Below are 21,484 nucleotides of genomic sequence, written 5' to 3'. Positions count from 1 at the left end.
CTGTGGAGGAAGTGCTTCTTTCCTTCCACTGTGTGGGTCCTGCGGCTTAAAGTCATCCGGCTTGGGAGACAATCACCTTCACCTACTGAGGATTTCACTGAGGCAGAGTGGGAGAACCCTAGGGGTTGGGAGGGTGGGCTCTGCCCACCATCATAAGTCCTTACAGCAAAGAGCATAGAGAAAATATGGAAGAACAGATGTGTGTCTGAGGACTTGGTCCTCTACCGCTGGCTTTGCAGATGGAAGTTGTGGCCCGGTAGTATGTGTTTGTTGTTCTAACAAAATACAGGAGGCTGAGTGCCTGAAAGAGGTTTTTATTTGGGTCTGGCTTAGATGAAGGTGGTTCAGTGTGTGAAAGTGTTTATTGCACAAGCCTGACGCTCTAGAGTTTGATCCCAGAACTCCTGTGAAAACACCAATGTAAAAGCATACATCTGTAATCCCAGGCGAGATGGGAGGAGGTGACAGGGAACGATGTGGCAGAAACAATTAGAGTCCCCGCTTCAAGAAGGGAATGTGGAAGGAGAGAACGTTGTCTTCTGACCTCCACGAGGGCACGGTGGCGTGTGTGTGTGTGTGTGTGTGTGTGTGTGTGTGTGTGTCTGTGTCTGCAAACTTTCTTTTAAATAAACAAACAAACAAAAAACTACATGCAAGAATGTAGGTGCCTTGGAGGCCAGAAGAGGGCATCCTATCCTCTGGAGCTGGAGTCCCAGGCAGGTAAAAGCTGCCTCATGTGGATGCTGGGAAGCAGCAAGTACACGGAACTGCTGAGCCATCCCTCCTCTCCCTTGGAAGCAAATGCAGCTTCTCATTCAGTTGATTCTGTCTGTCTGTCCGTCTGTCTGTCTGGATGGTGCCTCTAAGTCTGTGTGCAGGCAACACCCCAAGCTTTACAGTGGCTGATAAGTACTCACGCACGAGGGTGCTGTCACGGAGGGGTAAATGTCCCAGATGCAAGGGGGCCTCACCTCCTCAGTTCTGCACAGCTGTGGCCCCTCTGGGGATTTTGCTTCCACCTAACTTAGTTCCCACAGGTATGGCCCAGCCATTCTCTCTCTCTATTGGCTGATACGAGGTGGGACTTTCTAAAAGTAAAATTTACCAGGTCTGCTAGAGATAACCAAACCGACTTGAAAATAGCCCAGAGATAGGGAGGTTTTGGGGTATTCGTTTCATTCTAGGACAGCCAGGTAGGGCCACAGCCTCTGGTCCTATAACTCAGCACCCTGTGGACATTTACTTTGCCTTGAGCCTATGGGCAATCCCACCTAAAAGCATCCATTTTTGATCTTTGGCCTCCACCTCCCCCCGCCCCCCCACTCTACTCTTCCCTTCAGACCTCCCTCTCCTCTCCCACACAAAGGCCAGAGCCCAACTGTTCCATCTCCCCTCTACCCAACCCCCACCTCCACCCTCCCCAACCCCCTAAGGGACATCAGAAGTTGACAGGCTGTCTGGGCCCATCTCCAATGGCAGCGGAAGGTCCTCACAGCTCAGAGGGTAGGACTACCATAGAAAGACACAAAGGCTGGTGCCAGCCGGGCAGGGGTGGCTAGCACTTGGGAGGCAGAGGCAGGTGGATCTCTGTGAATTTAAGGTCAGCCAGGTCTACAGAGTGAGTCCAGGACAGCTGAGGCTACACAGAGAAACCTTGTCTCAGAAAAACAAAACAAAACAAAACAACCAACCCAAAAACAAACAAACAAAAAAGCTGGTGCCACCTCTCTGCCAGGTCCTGGTGGAGGTCAGAGGACAGGTTAGGTCGGTTCCACCATGTGTGTTGGGGTTCAAGCTCAGTTGGTCAGAATGGGCAGCAAGCAGTACATTTACCCCCCTGAGCCATCTCATTAACAAGACTGTGTTAACTTGACCCTGTATTCTGGGCTCTTCCCAAGTGATGACATTATAGGCAGTAAAGAATTCTTCTCACCGGGCGTGGTGGCGCACGCCTTTAATCCCAGCACTTGGGAGGCAGAGGCAGGTGGATCGCTGTGAGTTCGAGGCCAGCCTGGTCTACAAAGTGAGTCTAGGACAGCCAAAGCTACACAGAGAGACCTTGTCTCGAAAAACCAAAAAAAAAAAAAAAAAGAATTCTTCTCATAAAAGGGCTGGCTCTGTGGCCTGGGAGCATTCAGGGTGGGCTTTGGGGCTAAGCTGATCCTCCACCTGGTTTCCCCTTATATTTGTAGGAATGACTGGGAGGGGGCCTGTGGCTCAGTTCCTTTGTGGGACTAGGAGAGCTAGCACCTTCCTCCCTCAGCCCCCTTGGCAGCCCCCTTCCTTGAGCAGCTCGACGACAAGCTGCCATTGCTTCCCTGGGCAGCGAGAAGACAGCACACCCTGCTGGCAGAAAGTGAACATGCACAGAATTTTAGAGAACTGCCCCCACCATCCTGAGCTTTTGTTACCCTGAAAGCTTATTATTATCCTGAGCTTACTGTGTCTGGGGCATGGTGGGACCCATCTAGAATCCCAGCTACCCAGAAAGCTGAGGCCTGAGAGACTTTTGTTCATAGCCAGCCATAACCACCTAGCATGATCCCATGTCAACAGAGCAAAGCAAACCAACAGCTGGCATTATAATTGACCAGTTATTAAATATTGTCCATTAGCGTGTTCTCCTCCCTCACATTCTTAGCAGCCTGTAATTCAGACACTGATTGGTTTGTCTGTTAGTTTAATGGTGCCATGGCTTTAAACCCAAGGCCTCTGCCTCCCAAGAGCTGGATTACAGGTATGTGCCAGCGTGTTTGGCTCTGAACTGACATTTTCATTATTATTTATGTGAGCCAACTTATGTGTGTGCTGGGGTTTTAAACTCTGGTCCTTATCACAGAGCAGCGAGTGCTCTTGGTCGCCCAGCCATCTCTTCAGTATCTGTACTGACATTTAAAGATGGATAAATTGAAGAAAGTCCCTTACTTGGGCTCATGATTTTATATGGGTTATGGGGAGATGTGTTGTCCTTTCTGGTACACTGGGCTTTGTAAGGATAGCCTGTGGCTGAGAAGTGAAAAATGGAGACATGGCAAGGTTCAAATATTCTTGGTTGTAATAGGAGTTTAGGCAGACAGCAGTGCCTCTCTGGGCTAGGTTTTTTTTTTATCTGTAAAGCAGGGTTGGTTGAAAGCAGGCCTGATTTGGGGGAGTGATACGCAGCACCACAAACCCCCACTGATCCAGGGTGGGGACATCAGGAAGGCAGGCAGACAGATGGCCCTCAGATGGCCCAGAGCCACACTCCCTCACTCTTTAACTGTCAGTAAGATGGTGGGGGCAGGCCAGGAGGGAAAACCCAGGGCAAGGACATAAAAACTTTCTCATCCTCTGAGGGCCCCACAGGGCTGAGTCCTGACAGCCCCAGCTGTACCTCAGATTTCTGTGCACAACCAGGGAGGTGCTGCCTTCAGGGAACTGCAGCTTGTGCTGCCCGGAGGGGTTGGGGTGCTGCCTGAAGGTTTCCAGGAGCCCCCAGTGACTTGTGAAGAAGGAAAAACTGCTTGAAGGAGCCTGTGCAAACGTCTCAGTGTTTGTAGCTGAGTCAGAACCAGGCTTCTCGAATGCGAGGCACTCGCCCTACCACTGGGCTACAAACTGAGCCCTATACCTTAGGTTATATTTACCATTTCAAGTTAGTATGGTGACGTGGTTTCAGAAGTGTCAAAAAAAAATAAATGTAATTAGCACCCACATACCCACCTTCCAGCCCCACTGAGCTTGGTGTTGCTTTCTCAAGTTTCCATAAATACAACTCCACCCCCACCCCCACACACCGGACCCTGGAGTGATGACTAATCTCGTTTCCTTGGCACACCTAGGAAGAGGAAAGCTCAGCGGAGGGGTCATCTCCCATCAGTTTGGCCTGTGGGCACATAGGTGGGACACCTTCATGTTGCCTACTTGATGTGGCAGGGCCAGCTATTGGAGGTGCAATCCCTGGGCAGATGGCTCTTGGCTGTATCAAGAAGGTAGCTGCTGTGAGCCGGAGAGCAAGCCAGGAAGCAGTTCTCCTCCACGGTCTGATTCTCAACAATGCGCTGTAACTCACAAGCCTTATAAACTCGTTCCTCCCCAAGTAGTTTTTGGTCATGGTGTTTAACTTCAGTTTCCTGATCCCCCTGCCTTTACTTCCCACATGCTAAGCTGCCAGGTGGGCACCATAGTACCCAGCTTTGTTTTCCTAAGAGGAATGCAGAGCTGGACAGTCCTAAAGTCCAGTCAGGAAAAATGGCTTCTGCTTCCTTCCCAAATCAAGGAAGTCCTGTAGGCCACAAGTGGCCACTTCCTGCTTGCTGAGTACTCCTTTAATGCTGGCAAAATGCTGGCAATATCCCAGCCAGTGGCTCTAGCCTTGGTGGCCTAGGGCCACCTGGGTGGCTTTGGGCTCTGGGATGTTCCCTGAGCACAGTTTGATTTGTCTTCCCAAGTCCAAGTTAACTCAGTTTAGACAATTTCTTTCAGGCGTGCCCAGAGACTCATCTCCTAGGCAATTCTAGACCCTGTCAAGTTGAAAACTCAATGTTAACCGTGAGAAAGCCCAGCTCACAGCGGGGCTTACGGCTCAAAGAACTCTAGAAAGTGCAAGGATGCAGGAGAGAAGACAGCCTTACCCACTGCAGCTAGCTGACCAGTGCAGGTGCTTGGAAAAGTCCAATGGAGAACAAGGCTAGGGGTGTGGCTCAGTTGGTAGAGTGCTTGCCTAGCATGTCTTGGGGTGCTGGGCTCCCACCACAGATTACAACTGGGTGTAGTGGCACATGCCTATAACCCCAGTGCTTGGGAGGTAGAGGCTGAAGGACCAGGAGTTCACGGTTGTCCTTGGATAATGGTGAGTTTGAGGCCAGCCTGGCCTACATGAAAGTCTATCTAGAAAATCAGGGTGGGGTTGTGGAAGAAAGGAAGATTAGATGATGGTCTATCTGGGATGGCACTTATTTCACTGTAGCTGTGTTCGGAAATAAGCGCACAGGCAAGCACCCGCTATTAATCCTAGAACTCAGGAGGCAAAGCAGGTGAGTCTGTGAGTTTGAAGCCAGCCTGGTCTACACAGAAGTCCTAAAACATAGGGCCACCTATATAGACCTTGTCTAAAGTGATGCTGATGATGATGATGCTGATGCTGATGATGGAAGGAAGCAGTATTAGCATGGCAACCAAAAGATGAAAACAACCCAGTGCCCGTCTGGACTAAAAGACACATACATTGGCCATATTGCAAGACCATGGGCATTGGTGACTTTCCAAAAATGAATGATTCTCAAAACTTAATACTGAATTAAAGAGGCTGATTGTAGGGCTGAGGAGTTGGCTCAGTGGGTAAGAATATGTGCTCCATGAGCGTGAGAGTCTACGCCCGGATCCCTAGAACTCACTTAAAAAGCCAAGTGTGGTCACCAGGCCTGTACCCCAATGCTGTGGGACAAGAAACAGGATTGCTGGGGGCCTGCCGCCTGGCTTCAGGCTCAGTGAGGGACCCTGTCTCAAGAGAATAAGGTGGACAGTGATAGAGCAGGGTACCTGATGTCCTCTGGCTTCCAGGCACATGTATTACACACACACACACACACACACACACACATACACACACACACACACATACACACACACATACACACACACATACACACACACACACACACATACACACACATACACACACACACACATACACACACACATACATACACACACACACACATACACACACACATACACACACACACATACACATACACACACATACACACACACACACACACACACACACACACACACACACTTCCAGGCACATGCATCCACACATGTAACACACACACAGATTTCAACAAAGCTGGCTATGGCAGTGAATGCAAGCCAAGTATGGCGATATATAGATGTGTTTGTTGAGTTAAGCACGTTATTTTTTGTTTTTGTTTTGAGACAGGATCTCACAATGTAGCCCTGGCCGGCGTGGAACTCAATGCAGACTGGGCTGACCTTGGAGACACAAAGATCAGCCTATCTCTGCCTCCTGAATATAGGGAGTAAAGTGTGTGCCACACACACACAAAGACAGTTGCAAAAGGACAGACTGGGCAGTTTGACCCATGTCAAATTCAAGAGCAGACAGTACTAATCAGTGGAGAGGATTTAAGAGCAGACAGAACTAATTAATAGACAGGACACAGAGGTGGGTTAGTGGTTTGTTTCAGCAGGGGGGGATCTGAATATGCTGGGTGGGTCCTGCCTACATCCTGGGATCTGGGCACTTTTTCATCTAGGTGTGCAGGACTTCAACTGTATGATAAGCTTTGTACCAGATGTTTTTTATTGTTGCACTTGTCCCAGAGACAAAGTAGGAGGCATGTCAGTCCCCTGGAGGGGTACACCAGGTGGGACCAGCTGCAGCCATGGCTGATGGCTTGAAGGTAGCTGAAAGAACTGGCTGGTGAGCTGGGAGTAGTGGCACACGCCTTTAATTCCAGCCCTCGGGAGGCAGAGGCAGGTGGGTCGCTGTGAGTTCGAGGCCAGCCTGGTCTACAAAGCCAGGACAGCCAAGGCTACACAGAGAAACCCTGTCTTGAAAAACCAAAAAAAAAAAAAAAAAGAAAGAGAGAGAGAGAGAGAACTGGCTGGTGTGTATGTGTGTGTGGGGCGGGGGTCTCTGTGAGCAGAGGTTGGCATGGACACTCCTGGGTGTTCCACTTGCATTTAATGTGCCATTAGCCCCAAGAGGAGATGTGGAGTCAGAAATTCTTTTTTTTTTTTCATTTCTATGACAGCAAGTCTCAGGCTGGCCTTGGCAGTGAGTGGACACCAGGTTGGGAGGGGATGAGGATGGAAGTCTGGCCCTGTCTCACCAGCTTCTCTGACCCTCTAGGATCGCCCACTCAAGACCACCTGTTCTGGAGACCCCAGCTACTACCCTGGGGAGGCTGCTGGGAGCTGCTGTCACCGGTGCCCCTCAGGTGAGTGGGTGAGTGGGATACTGACGGCAGGAGGTAGACTCCTTGTGCGACTCCATGGGGGAACTGGTGAAAAAGTGGGGTTTGGGGAGGACATCATAGAAGCCAGCAGACACGGTTGGGGAAAGGTTTACAAAGGGCCATCCCTAATGTCATAGGGTCTGGGGAAGGGCAGGGCTGCCTGCTGGACAGGCTAGGTCTGCGGCTGCCCAAAGGATGCAAGACCCTCCCTGAGGTTTTGATATTGCCTACCCAGGGCTCTAGTTAGGAGCACTCCGGCTGACACTCTGACCTCCTTTGTCTCAGCCACTGCTATCTGAATGAAGGGGAAAAAAAGATAAAAAGAAGATGACATGACTGCTCCTAGGTCTGGTGGAGGAGAAAGTTTATTGTAGATAAAAAAAAAAAAGGAGAGTATAGTCAGAGACAGGGACATTTGGGAGGGTCCAGAGTGGACATGACCCTAAGCCATATGCAGAAACAGGGAGAGGGTGGGAGAGGAGAGAGAGGGGAACCAGGTATAGCAGCCAAGAGGGCAAAAGGTTGAAAAAAAAAGGGGGGGAGGGAGGCAGGTCACCAAGAGGGCTGGATTATATAGGGAAGAGCCTCACGGGGAAGGGCAGCCCAACTTCTGGGCTGAAGAGTTGGGGTAAGGGGGTGGGGGATAGAAGGTGGAGTATGCCAGCCATACCCTGTAACAGGTATCAACTGAGGGATGCTGGGAGAACCTGGCAGCCAGGTCTGCTTTGATATGTCAGGCACCTCAGCCGTTTGTCCCAGGGTTTGAGACAGTATTCTCCCGCCTTAAGTTTTCATACTGCTTTGCAAATAGGGCTGTTGGGGTTCAGCAAGTTAAGTGACCCAGAATCTCAACCAGCCAGCACCCCCCTATGATCAACTGTCATTTCTGGAGCTCAAAAATCCTTGGTAGTTCATTTTCTTCTTTCCTTCCCCCCTAATCCTTTGCTCCCCCTTACATTTTTTTTTTTCCTTTTTATGTGTCTGAGTATTTTGCCTGTATGTATGTATGTATGTATGTATGTGCACTACATTCATGGAGGTCTTCCAAAGATTAGAAGAAGGTGTTGGATTTCCCTGGAACTGGAGTTGCAGATGGTTGTGAGCAGCCATGTGAGTGAGCGCTGGGACTTGAATCCTCAAGAGTAGCAACTGCTCTTAACCACCAAGCTGTATCACTGGCCAGTTCTTGTCCTTGTCGTCGTCGCTGTTTTTCCTTTAAGTTTGCAATAGAGTCTCGATGGCCCACTTTGATCTTGAACCTGCTGTCCTCCTCTCTCGGAAGGCATACGCCACCTCCCCCTGCCCTTTGCAGTTCCTGTCTGCTCCAAGCCAAGTTTGAGCCAGGCCACAACTTTCTGGGGAACAGAGCTTGCCTAACTACTGCTGGCTTCCTGGAATGCTCACCCACCCCAGCACAGCACTGTTCTAGAAGAATGTCAGGAAATCCTTCTGGAACAATCTTCAGGCCTGAAGAGTAAAAAAAAGGGTTCTGAGGCATTTTGGTCCCCTGGGACTAGGGTCAGAAGTTCCAAGTACTGTGTGAGGGCCGTTGGTGGCTTGGGGTGTGAGGTGCAGCTGTAGCGTTGGTCTCTGAGCTCCAGGGATAAATATCCACTTGGAAGGCATTAGCTATGACAGTTGAGGGTGGGAGGAAGTCTCTGTCAGTGGCGCAGTGTAGCTGCCCCCTTTTAGGACAACACAGAGGTCACTGTGTCTGGAGGGTTTCCTGTGGGTGGGGAGTAGTAGGCCCATGTACCCACTACTGGCACAGTGTCTGGAGGTGGGGACAGGGAGTACAGTACGAGGTCATGGGGGATGTGGCTGGGGCTGGGTAACATTCTTGGACAACTGCTCTTAGGCCTGTGTTCGCTGAACGCCCCATGAGATGGGACTCCAGCCTTGCACAGGCTACCAGAGCAAGCATTTGAGAAAGAATTTAGTAATATCTATTCCTGTGGGGCTGGAGAGATGGCTCCATGGTTAAGAGCACTTCCTGCTCTTCCAGAGGACCCAGGTGCAGTTCCCAACACTCATTAATAAAATTAATTATTTAATTTTTTTCTGACAAGAGTTTCTCTACATAGCTTCTGGTGTCCTGGAACTATCTTTGTAGACCAGGCTGGCCTCAAATTTACAGAGATCACCCTGCCTCTGTCTCCCATTTAAAGTGGCCACCGGGCTGGGCGTGGTAGTGCAGGCCTTTAATCCCGGCACTTGGGAGGCAGAGGCAGGCAAATCGATGTGAGTTCGAGGCCAGCCTGGTCTACAAAGTGAGTCCAGGACAGCCAAGGCTACAGAGAAAGACCCTGTCTCAAAAAACCATAATAATAATAATAATAATAATAATAATAATAATAATAATAATAATAATAATGTGGCCACCAAGAATTTAAATGTTCTTGTGACGAGTCTTTTATGACAACTTGACAGGGTCCCATGTAGTCTAGGCTGGCTTTGAGCTTTGTGTGTAGAGGAGGCTGGCCTTCAACTCCTGCTACTCTGACCTCTGCCTCCTGAGTGCTGGCATTAATTCCAAGTCTGTGCCACCATACCCAGCCTCTCGTGGGTCCCTCCACTCCCCTCCTGGTCTCCCCAATGCAGCTCATTCCTGTGTGGGCTTCTGCAGGCCATTACTTTGCCCTGGTTAGAAACTGGAGGACCCACCATGGTCAACGTTTTGGCCTGCTTACATTTCTGTCAAGGCCTCATCCTGGTTTGCAGTGTGACGTGCCCACCTTCCTACATAGGCCCACCCATCCCGTGGGTTTAGGGCTCCTTTCTCCTTGCTGAGCTTCTAAACCTCTGTCTTCAGATATTTACATTGAAGCTAAGGCTTTCGCTATGACTTGGGGCCCACATTATGAATTCTGGTCCACAGCACTCTCCTCCTACCTCCCCATCCTCTCACCCACTCCCCCTCCTCATCTCTTCCCTCCGTCCACCCATCCTTCAGTCCAACAGCAAGTTTAGTGGCTGCTTTTGGAAGGGGGTCACTTCTTCCGGCTCCTGGCTTCAGGTCTCTAGTCCTTTGCTTTCCGCCTGTCTCCTTCACCCCTGAGTGTCCCTTTTCTGCCATCTCAACCCTGCTGCAGCTCTGGGACCCCACCTCTAGGAACCTTCCTGTGCTACAAGAGACTTGGCTCCCTCACTTCTCCTTTCCGCGTTTCCATCCCTCTGCCCACGGTGAGGTGTGGCCACTGTGCTGTGACATTCGGTAGCCACAATCCCAGCCACAGGGAGAAAGACAGGAGCTTGTGAATGTGACCTCTTGGTCTTAGGCCTTCTCCACTGAACAGCAGGGATTTACAAAGTGGGACTACTCCCTCCTCCCACAGCCCCTAGACCCAGTGCCGAAGGTAGGTAGGTGAGCGCCTTAGGCTGGTATGGTGGGCGGGGCATTTTGCTGGAGTTTTATTGACCCTGTGCTTCCGGGCAAGCCACAGAGGAAAACCAAAAAACCCCCTTCTTCCTTGTTTTGGGGAAATTTCTGACATTTTGCCCGCCCACTCAAATCAGCGCTCAGCTGTGTTGGCAGAGTTTGCAGGCGGGTGGGCTGGCAGAGAAAGGAAGCCGAGAATGGCTTTCCTCACTAGGAAAGGTGCCTTTCGACACTCCTGACTGCCACTTCCGGGTTCTCTGTTTACAAATCCTTGGTGGCAAGCTCACTGCCTGCTTCATAAAATGGCCAGCAGTACTTACCAATGGAGCAGGCCACTACAATGAAGGCCTGGCCCCTTTACCCACATTAGGGCTTCAACTCCAAAGGGACTAAGAGGGGGAATTTCGACATGGCCCACAGCCACCTTCCAGTAAGCTCAGCCTGGGCTAAAACAGAGTCCTGAGCCCTTCTCCTTGGCCTTCTCCTTTCCTTGGGTTTCTGGACCCCAGACCTTGTAGACGGTGGAGATGGCGAAGGGCCTGGCATCCCTCCAGCATCTACTCAGGATCCGGGGAACAGGGGTTCGCCAAATATGAGCCAGACCCTGCCACAGGTGACTTAGTGGTGGCTGGAAAGAGACAGCCGTCCTGGAGAGTCCGGCAGAATTTCAGGCAATTTAGAAAGTGGGAATATGTCAGCAAAGCCGGCTTGTTCAACCAGAAACTCAGTGATAGAGCTGGAACGTTCAGCCGGAAAACCCTCAGTGATGGAGCGTAGTGGCTGTGGTCATGTGCCGGCGCTGAGCCAATCAACGTGGTGAGAAAGATGGCGTGGTCTGATTGGTCTGTTGGAGTCCCGTGTCTATTCTGAGTGGGATGATGGATAAAGTGACGTGCTCTGATTGGCCCTGCTGGGTCGTGTGCTCATTCTGTGACTAAGCTGTGGGAAACATACCCGAACAAAACATGGCCGACTCTGGTCGAGTAGACAGCATCCCTTGCAGCTATTGGGGTTGGTCATTCCGCATTTATCCCTTGCGTCTCCCATCCTCAAAGAATGGGAGGAAGACTGCTGGGTGATTTCTAGGGCCAGTCAGCTCCGGTCAGGATCGTCATGGGCTGGACTCCCCACGGTCCCCCCCAGTTCCTTCAGAGAATCAGGACCTCTGCTGAGAATGACAGCCAGCACTCAGCCTGTGCTTGCTGACTGACCTTCACTGTCCCCTCACTGCCCCTTTACTCCTTTCCACCTTAGGAGAAACAGAAATCATAGTGTTAGTGTGGATGAGGTCATTGCAATTATCCAAGGCCACACAGGTTGTCAGGAATGCCAGATTCAGGCCTTTCCCATACCTGGGTCATACAACCGTGGGTTAAAGGAGAGATGGGTGGCGTTTAGGTATGAGACCTGGAAGATGGAAGGCCAGCTCATTACCAAGGTGAGCTAGCCTAGAACCTCTCTACTGCTCTCCCCAGGGTTGTCTCCAACGCAGCCGTGCCCTCAGGGTCCCGCCCACTGCAAGAAGCGATGTGCTCCCGACTACTACGTGAACGAGCACGGGTACTGCACAGCCTGCGTGACCTGTTTGCAAGGTAAGGAACCTGTTCTCTCTCCCAGGCACACGTCTTGGAGGGGAACCCGAGAAGCAGGAAGTATCAGGATTTGGTCCCCTGAGTGCTTCAGTTTACCTTTCTGGAGAGACCTAGTGTGTTCCCTGGAGGCAGAATTCAACATCCTCACAACGGCACTAGGGAGGACTCTTCTCTTAGGCGGTTTCTATAGTGAGGCATCTGAGGGCTCGTGGTGCGAATGGCCTTCCTGGGGTACCGGAAGCAGTGTGAGCCCGGGCCCGGCATCAAGAGCTGCATCCCTTCCTAACAAAGGAGACGATGCTTCCAAGAGGCTTCTTGAAAGAGGTTCCTCTTATGTTAATTGCTTGTATTTAGTGATGGGTCTGGTGTTTTCTTTTGTTTTTATGTGAGTTTGTGGGGGGTGGTTAGGTTGAAAGATGTGTTGAGATTTTTTTCCCCTCAAAACCTAATGATGATCATATTTAAAAAAAAAAAAAAGTTTTTAGTGTCTTTGAAAAAAATGTCTATTTTGAGAGCTGGGTGTGGTGGCGCACGCCTTTGATCCCAGCACTCGGGAGGCAGAGGCAGGCTGATCGCTGTGAGTTTGAGGCCAGCCTGGTCTATTACACAGAGAAACCCTGTCTCAAAAAAAAAAAAAAAAAAAAAAAAAGAAAGAAAAGAAAAAAAGAAAAAAAAAGAAAAAGAAAAAAGTTATTTTGTTTACCGAATGCAAAAAATGATTTAAAGATTGTATTTTATTCCTACTTCTGTGTCCGTCCGTCTATCTTTTTGCTTCCACGTCCTGAGTTCTGGGATCACAGGAGTACACTGCCTTGCCTGATTTATTCAATACTGGGGATGTTATGCAGGGCTTTGAACACACCAGGCAAACAGTGCTCTTAGCCACTGAGCTCTCTCTCTCCAGCCCCTCCCCCCAGCCCCACCCTCATTTTTTAAAACGTGGATTCTGGAAACGAAACTCAGGACCTTAAGCTTGCACAGCAAGTTTATCCCCTCGGCTGTTTCCCTCAGAAGCAACTACTCCAACACGGGACAAGCTAGTGTGGGCATGGTGTTGCCAAGTTCACCCCGTACCCTGCTTCAGCTGGGGTGCACATGGTGTGAGATTTGGCAATGGGCAGTGTGTGTCTCAGCCCAGGACAGAGTGAACTTCCTTAAATTTCTCATGCTCCGGGACTTTATCCTTCCCTCCTCCTCACCATGGCAACCACTGATGGCTCTCCTGCCTCTGCAGTTGGAACCTCATCTTTTGCAGGAGGCCCATGGAATCACAGTATAAAATCTTTCTAGAATGGCTTGTCACACAGTGACACATATGTCAGTTCCCTCCATAGCCTGGGACATTATTTTTTTATATATATATACATGTTCATGTATGCACACATGCATGTTGCTTGTGTATGTTGAGGCAGAGGCTGATGTCATGGGTCTGGCTCAGTCCCTCTCCAGCTTACTTTTTGAGACAGAGACTCTCACGGAACTTGGAGCTCGCTGGTTGTGGCATCTTACTGCGTTCCCTCTTCCCTTCCATGACCCTCTCTGTGTCCCTCAGGCCTCGTGGAGAAGGTTCCGTGTTCCGGGAACTCTTCTCGCGTCTGTGAGTGTCAGCCCGGCACGTACTGCTCTACACCAGCCGTCAATTCCTGTGCCCGCTGCTTTCCACACTCCCGCTGTTCTGGGGGGAAGGTGGTCAAGTTCCCAGGTGAGTGTCCCCACCTGCAGCTGCTTCTGTACCTGTCATGGGCTCCCTCCCCCTTCCCCCAGCCCCCGTCCCTGTGAAACAGACAGCTCAAAGAAGCTTCTCTCCCCATGCCGCCATGCCCTGTCCAACACGCGGGACTTCTGTTGCTCACTTCTCACGTACGTCTGTGTCTTATAAGAGACGCTCTCTTGGCTGAGGCCCAGGCCTGGCTAGAGGAGGTCATGGGCCTATCTGAAGTTTGGGGTCTGAGAGGATTCTCTGATGGCCCACAAACAAGTAGGAAAGCCTCAAGCCTCTGCCTGGGAGTTTCCTGACAAATTAAGAGTGGATTTCCTTGTTTTCAAGGTGGGTATTAGGTGGGAGAGGTACTGAGACACTGGGCATCAGATTCAAGGCTGAGGAAAAACTTTTTTTGTGTGTGTGTGTGTGCCCAATTTGCCTTGAGCCCTCTGGAGAGCACGGGATAAGAATCATGGCTCCTCTCTGCTTGCTGTATTAGGAGGCTGGCCTAAGCTACATAGTGAGACTCTGATCTCAGAAATGGTGGTGGTGGTGAGCGTTCTAGAAGGGAGACACGGAGATGGGGGTGCAAAATGGCCATCCCACAACAAACTGATGGTGAGGGCTGAAAATTGTGGGCTCTTGTGGAGAGTTTTTTTTTTTTTTTTCTATAACCCGTGTCCATGGAATTTCTGGTTCCTGGCTTTATGGGATGTTTCTGAATGCCCGCATCCCGGAATGTTCTGTGTGTGGGAAGCACACCTGTCTGCAGCTCCAGCAAGGCGCCTGAGGGAAAGTGCTCAGGTGGCCCTCAGGGCCTCAGGCTGGGCCTTAGCTGTTCACCTGTGGAAGCTTTTCTTTCTGCTCTTTCTTCTCATCCATATGACAAGGAAATGTAACTTAGAGGCTTCAGGGCCTCTTCCAGCTCAGAAACTCTTCTGCTTAGAGCCTGTCAGATCCTCAGCCTTGCAGCCAGCAAGGCTAGGCATCTGGGTGGAGTTCCTGGGGCTGCCACTTGGGGGCAACAGAGAGCCATCAACATGTGACCACAGAGCACCTAAAATGTCTAGGTTTTGATGTTCTGGGTGTAATGCACAGTGGGTTTTAAACACCTGGCATGTGGTTGCCGGGCAGTGGTGGCGCACGCCTTTAATCCCAGCACTTGGGAGGCAGAGGCAAGTGGATCGCTGTGAGTTCGAGGCCAGTGTTCTACAAAGCAAGTCCAGGACAATCAAGGCTAACACAGAGAAACCCTGTCTCAAAACACACACACACACACACACACACACACACACACACACACACACACACACCGGCATGTGATCAAGAATGTAACATAGCTCATTATATCTATACCGACTGACATAAATCATTATGTTGTCAAAGTATGGCTTTTCTTTTCTTTTCTTTTTTTGATTAGGTTTTGAGACAGGGTTTCTCTGTCTGACAGCCCTGGCTGTCTTGGACTCAATTTGTAGACCAGACTGGGCTAATATCAAAATCTTCCTAGTATCAAATCCACAGCAATCTCCCTGCCTCATAATCCTAAGTGTGTGTATTACATGTGTGAGCCACTGTGCCCAGTATGCGTGTGTGTGCATGCTTTATCTGGGACTGAACCCAAGGCCTTACGTGTCAAGGCAAGTACTATACCAGTAAGCAATACTCCTAGCTCAAATTAATACATTATTAAAATTAATTTCTTTTTTCTTTTGTTTTTTTGGGACAAGGTTCCTCTGTGTAGCCCTGACTGACCTGGTCTTGCTTTGTAAACCAGGCTGGGCTTGAACTCACAGTGATCCACCTGCCTCTGCCTCCTAAGTGCTGGGATTAAAGGCGTGCGCCACCACGCCTGGCTAAAATTCATTTCATATATCTTCATTTATCTTTTGAGACAGAGTCACTCTGCTGCCCAGGTTGGATTTGAACTTGTGATTTTGCTTCCTCAGACTCCTGACTGCTGGGATTACAGGCATGTGCCACTATACCCAGATTTGTTTTTATTTTTATTTTTAGATTTATTTATTTTATGTATACGAGTGTTTTGCCTGCATGTATGTCTGGGTACCATATGCATGCCAGTGCCCAGAGAGGCAAAAAGAGCATATCAGATCTCCTAGGATTGGAGTTAAAAAGGTTGTGAGCCGTCGTGTGGAATCTGGGGATTGAATTCCACCCTTTCAAGGAGCAGCCAATGTGTTTAATTACTAAGGCACCTCTCAAGACACACCTCTTTCTTTTATTGAGACAGGGTCTCACTATGTAGCTCTTGGCTGAAGCTCACTATGTAGACCAGGCTGGCCTGGATCTGACTGTGTAGACCAGGCTGGCCTGGAACTCACAGAACTGCCTACCTCTGACTTTCAAGTGCTGAGATTAAAGGTGTGTGTGTGTGCCACCAGCTGAGGCTCTTCTTTTTACCCCTTTAAATGTTGTCCCCAGAAAACTAAGGCTGGTGTAGTGACCCACAGCACATTCTGTCAGGAGCCCTGCCGTGGCCACCTGGTCCTGTTCAGTTCTGGAGCCCCTGTGGTCTCGCCCAGAAGGCAGTTCCGGGGCATGTCGGCTTTCCAGTTGTGAAAGAGGAGTAACTCAGTGCAGTTTACAGATAACCACCTGCTCAAAGCTGTCACAGACTTTCTCCCGAGTCTAGAGTGTTTGCAGGGCAGACTCCATCAGCCCCTCTCTGTAAGTTGGGGAGTTCGTGGCAGTCAGTGGCCCGAGGAAAAGAGCTAAGCCTTGTCAACTTCATCTCACCTTGCTGTGTTCACCTCCGCCAAAGCCTTTGGGGCATCTTCCAACCTACTGTGTGTGACTTCCTCAGCGATGAGCCCTGACTGTTTATCTCATAGTGCCACAGGCTTGTTTACATGTGGTTGCTTATGTAAACAGCAGCCCAGTGGAGACGATGCTGTGATCCATCATTTGACTGCCTGGCATCATAAGGATTTGGTAAAGGTGGAGGGTAAGCCCAGGGCACCTGGTGTGTGTGTGTGTGTGTAGGTGTTATTCGACATTCTGCTTTTACCCAGTGTTCTTTGGGACTCTTTGGTTGTTAAATAACATTTCCGGTCTCCTGTAACAAAAGTGTGGAGGGCAGTGCCGAGTGTCTTCAGGTATGGCCGAAGCCAGGGACTCTGTCTTTCTTCACTTCTCATTCAGATCTGTGCTGTTTCACCTGTGAACCGGGAAGTAGCCAGCAACTATAGGTGCCCCCTGACAGCCAAGTGGAGGGCTAGATTTTTTTCTCCTCACTCCAGAGTGAGCAGATGCCGGGAAAGCCACCCTCTCTGGGTGGCCACTGTGTCATCCCAGCACCTTATCCATGACTCTGCTGGTGCCTCCTAGGGACTCTGGGCTTCTTGGTGTCTGTTCTGAAGCCGTCGCTGTCCCCCTCGCAGGCACAGCGGAGAAGGACACCGTCTGTGAGCTGCCTCCCCCAACACCTGGCCTCAACTGCTCCAATCCAAATGACTGCCAGCCACTTACTAGGTGACTCCTGGTCCCCTTTCTGTTCCCCCTCCAGGTGCTCTTTGGATGGGCTACCCCTGCCTCCAGGACACACAGGGTGCATGGGTGGGATCAGCCCAGGATAGCAGGACCCCAGGGTGGCTCTCCGCCAAGTTCCCCAGTCATCTGAGACCCCAGCTGTGTGTGTCCAGCCCTGCCTGGTGCCCATGAGAGACCCAGACGGCCTAGGGAACAGGGCTCTTCCTCTCAGAAGCTCACAGCAGCCCCACAGGCTGAGGCAGGAGCCTTCCTCCATAGACACTGTCTGACCTCTTCTCCAGCCATGCCACTCCTCAGGCCACACCTACTCTAAAGTCCCCGGCCACTGACAGTGTGAGGAGTTTGCTGCCCAAGGGGGGCACCCACCTTGCGCAGGAAGACGCTGCTGGCCTCTTGACGGCTCCATACTATCCCTCTTCCCAGGCACGAGCGCCCAGTCCCGATCCAGGTACCATTAACTTGAAGCTGCAGCAGTGTCCTGGAGGGTGGGGATGGGGGTGGAGGGGCTGGAGGGGAGTCGGGAGGTGGGGGGTGGGAGGGACAGGGGAGGCTGGCCCTGATTCGGGGACCTAGATGTGCAGAGGGCCTTGAGCTGCGGCCTTGGCAGGAACGGAAGAGCATCTCCAGGATGCAGCTTCTGCTGCTGAGGCTCAGGGGGCCAGAGGTCCTTGGAAGGGCAGTTTCACACCCAGAATTCCTGAGTGTCCTGCATGCTTGGCCCTGGGCCATGGGCTGGGTGTCCCTGCCCTGTACTCAGGGTGCTGGTGACAGAACAAGTGGCTTCTGGCTATGGCTCCTAAATGTCCTCATGTCTCCCAGGAGCAGCTGAGGACTCAGGTGCTATTTCATCCGTCTGAAAAGAGTGAACAGCCTGTGCTGTACAGACTCACTGTGCTTGGCTCATCCAAGCGGCTCTTCGAGGCTTGGGGGTATTTCCACCTTGGGATGACTAGTGAATAATTAATGTGTGTGTGTGTGTGTGTGTGTGTGTGTGTGTGTGTGTGTGTGTGCGCGCGCGCGCAGGTGTTCATGCCTGCCCACATGGAGGTCAGAGGTCAACCTTGGGAGTCTGCAGGAGCCATCCACCTTGCTTTTTGAGATAGGGCCTCTCATTGGTGTGGGGCTCAGTAATTAAGCTAGGCTGTCTGGCCAGCCAGTGAGTCCCCAGGACCGACCTGTCTCTCCTCCCCGGCACTGGGGTTACAAGTGTGCTCCCCCATGCTCGGCTTTGTATCTGGGTCCTCAGACTTGTGCAGTAAGCCCCTCCTCCCCAGTCTGAACGTGAACTTCACGTGACTGTAACACTGGTGTTACGTGGACGGCTTATGATTTTGACTTCAAGCCCTGCCTCTGTGGTTGTGTTCAGAACGCCCTTCAGGCCTTGGCCTTGAGGGAAATGGTAATTCTTATTCTGCCACCTTTCATTCTTTTTTCTTTTTTTTTTTTATATGGTTTTTCGAGACAGGGTTTCTCTGTGTAGCCTTGGCTGTCCTGGACTCACTTTGTAGACCAGGCTGGCCTCAAACTCACAGCGATCCACCTGCCTCTGCCTCCCGAGTGCTGGGATTAAAGGTGTGCGCCACCACGCCTGGCTCTTTCTTCTTCTTCTTCTTCTTCTTCTTCTTCTTCTTTCTCTTCTCTTCTTTCTCTCTTCTTTCTTTCTTCTTCTTCTTCTTCTTCTTCTTCTTCTTCTTCTTCTTCTTCTTCTTCTTCTTCTTTTTTTTTTGGTTTGTTTTTCAAGACTGGCCTTATCTGTGTGTCCTTGGCATCCTGAAACTCACCCTGTAGACCAGGCTGGCCTCAAACTCAGAGACCCTCCTGCCTCTGCCTCCCGAGTGCTGGGATTAAAGGTGTGTGCCACCACGCCCACCTATTCTGCCTTTATTGTTGGTGGTTTTTATTTTTCTATTTTGTCTTTGTTTTGGTTACTTGCTTTTTGTTTTTTTTGTTTGTTTTGAGACAGGGTTTCTCTGTGTAGCCTTGGCTGTCCTGGACTCTCTTTGTAGACCAGGCTGGCCTCGAACTCACAGTGATCTGCCTGCCTCTGCCTCCTGAGTGCTGGGATTAAAGGCGTGTACCACCACGCCCAGCTGTTTACTTGCTTTTTGAGACAGGGTTTCTCGGTGTACCCTTGGCTGTCCTGGAACTTGCTCTGTAGATGAGACTGGCCTTGAACTCTTGAGATCTGCCTGCCTCTGCCTCCCTGAGTGCTGGGAATAAAGGCATGCGCCACCATTGCTCATCTGATTTTTTTTTTTTTTTAATATAGGGACTTTTAGTGTGCTTTTCATCTCTGTGACAAGAATACTGTCTCTGAACAATTTTATAAGGGAAAAGGTTCTTTTCAGCTCCCAGTTGGGGGGATTTTTGTTTACAGCTCACAGAGACTGCTCACCCCATGGCAGCCAGGAAGGAAGGAGAGAGAGAGGCAGGCTCTCCTTCATGGGCATACCCCTAATAGCCTGTCTCCCTTCTACTGTGCTCTGACTTCTGAAGCTTTTCTTCTGTGTATGTGTGTGTGTGTGTGTGTGTGTGTATTCATGTGTGTACGCATGCGTGTATATGCCTGTGTACATGCGTGTAGTGTGTGCTTGTGTGTGTGCCTGTGTGTATGTGTATGTATGTGCCACAGTGTGCATCTAGAGGTCAGGGGTCATCTTGAGGCAGTCAGTGCTCTCCTTCCACCATGTGGGTCACAGGGATCCAACTTAGGTTATGGCAGCAAGCATCTTTACTCCCTGAGCCGCCCCACTGGTCTTTGGGCCTCTTTTAAGTAAAAGCAGAAGCTGCTGTGCACTGTTCCCATGTGACCACAGCCTCTCCAATCTTGATCTTTTATAACCCACCCGGATGGTGTTTGTTAGCTGTAGCTAGGAACTGTGTCCTACGGAAGACCATCACCCACTGCCACCCACTGTCTCCTGCACCTTCCTACTGCATGCTGGTTAAATCTTTCCTGGAGATTCAAACTCTCTGGCACGGATTCTGATTTGTCACCCATCCCTATAGGCAATGCAGAGGTGAACATGACCTTGGAGCTGCCACCTCCACGGACCCTCCCTGACTTCAGCACCTCAGAAAACAGCGAGGAGCCTGCCAGGTGACCCTTAGCCCCTCCTGTGGAGCAGAATGGAATGACCCCTTGTATGTTCAGGCGATGGCTGGGGTAGTCTGGGCTGGAGGTGCAGGGGGCATCTGGCCCGTAGACTCTTTTGGTGGGGTTGGAGAGGAACACAGCTGTGTATCTGTAGAGCAAGAGGGCCTAGAGCTTGCTCCCAGGCCTCACAATGCCTGACAGGACAGTGCAGATGTTCTAAGTTCCCAGGCTTCATTCATCTTCAGTTTTCTAGAGAAAAAGTCAACCTTCATTAGACACAGGCTTTTTGCATGGCGATTGTGATTGTCATTCCTGTCCTGGGTTTCCTTTGGTACAGTACTGCCTCTACCCTAAGCCTCCTGGCAGATGCGCAGACCAGCAGCACGCTGCAGCCCACCTCGCCCTTGTCCACAGGAACACCATTTCTGGATCCAGGTATCGATTGCTTTTTGTCCAGAGCAAGGGGGCGGTGGGCATCCTGGCAGGGCTGTGGGCTCAGGTGAATGTGGAAGCGGAGATTGATCCCAGCTTTCTGGCTTCCAGAACCGAGGCTGTGGCTCTCTCACCTCCTAATACTATTTCCTTCTTGGAACAGGGCTCTTTTTTTTTTTCATCCTGTGACCTATAATTGCTACCTGAAATATAGTTGCGAGGCTGGAGGCGTGGCTCGGTTGTTTTAATATTCACCTAGAATGCCCAGTACCCTGGGTTTGGTGCCTACCAGGGTATACACAGGGCTTGGCAGTGCATGTGTATGATCCCAGTGCTGACAGGTGGAGGTAGGGGAGGGTCAGGCTTGGGCCAGTGCCATCTGCTCAAGGCTGGCAAATCTCTGTAAATTCAGAGCCAGTCAGGGCTACATAGTGAGACTGTGTCTCAAGAAAAAAAAAATAGTTTTTAGAGGTTACCTTCTGCTCTACAGCCAGTTCAAGGCCAGCCTGGGCTACATGAGACACTATTACAAAGGGAAAAAAAAAGTTGCTGGGTGGTAGTGGCACACGCCTTTAATCCCTGCATCTGGGGGGAGGGGGTCAGAAGCAGGCAGGTCTCTGTGAGTCTGAGGCCATCCTGTTGTACAGAGTGAGTTCCAGGACAGAGTTACACAGATAAACCCTGTTGCAAAAAGAAGAAAAAAAGAAAAAAAAAAAAAAAAGAAACAAACAACAACAACAAAAAAGAAATATTGAATAGTAACTGAAAGACTAGAGCTTAATTCCATCTAGCCGCAGTTTCCCC

General features: G+C 50.6%; 1 protein-coding gene across 1 annotated transcript in view; it reads left to right on the top strand.

Moving 5' to 3' along the window:
* Positions 1–6,392: 6,392 nt before the first annotated feature.
* Positions 6,393–21,484, top strand: part of Tnfrsf8 (TNF receptor superfamily member 8) — a 32,485-nt gene continuing 17,393 nt past the window's right edge. Inside the window, exons 1-8 of the mRNA XM_051171098.1 lie at positions 6,393–6,410; positions 6,863–6,950; positions 11,823–11,939; positions 13,492–13,641; positions 17,043–17,133; positions 17,433–17,599; positions 20,161–20,251; positions 20,586–20,683. Coding sequence (XP_051027055.1) covers positions 6,393–6,410; positions 6,863–6,950; positions 11,823–11,939; positions 13,492–13,641; positions 17,043–17,133; positions 17,433–17,599; positions 20,161–20,251; positions 20,586–20,683 — 820 coding nt within the window. The remainder of the gene's footprint in view (positions 6,411–6,862; positions 6,951–11,822; positions 11,940–13,491; positions 13,642–17,042; positions 17,134–17,432; positions 17,600–20,160; positions 20,252–20,585; positions 20,684–21,484) is intronic.

Source organism: Acomys russatus, chromosome 29 (assembly GCF_903995435.1).
Source record: "Acomys russatus chromosome 29, mAcoRus1.1, whole genome shotgun sequence".
NCBI classification, from domain to species: domain Eukaryota; kingdom Metazoa; phylum Chordata; class Mammalia; order Rodentia; family Muridae; genus Acomys; species Acomys russatus.
This window is presented reverse-complemented; position numbering and strand designations above follow the sequence as displayed.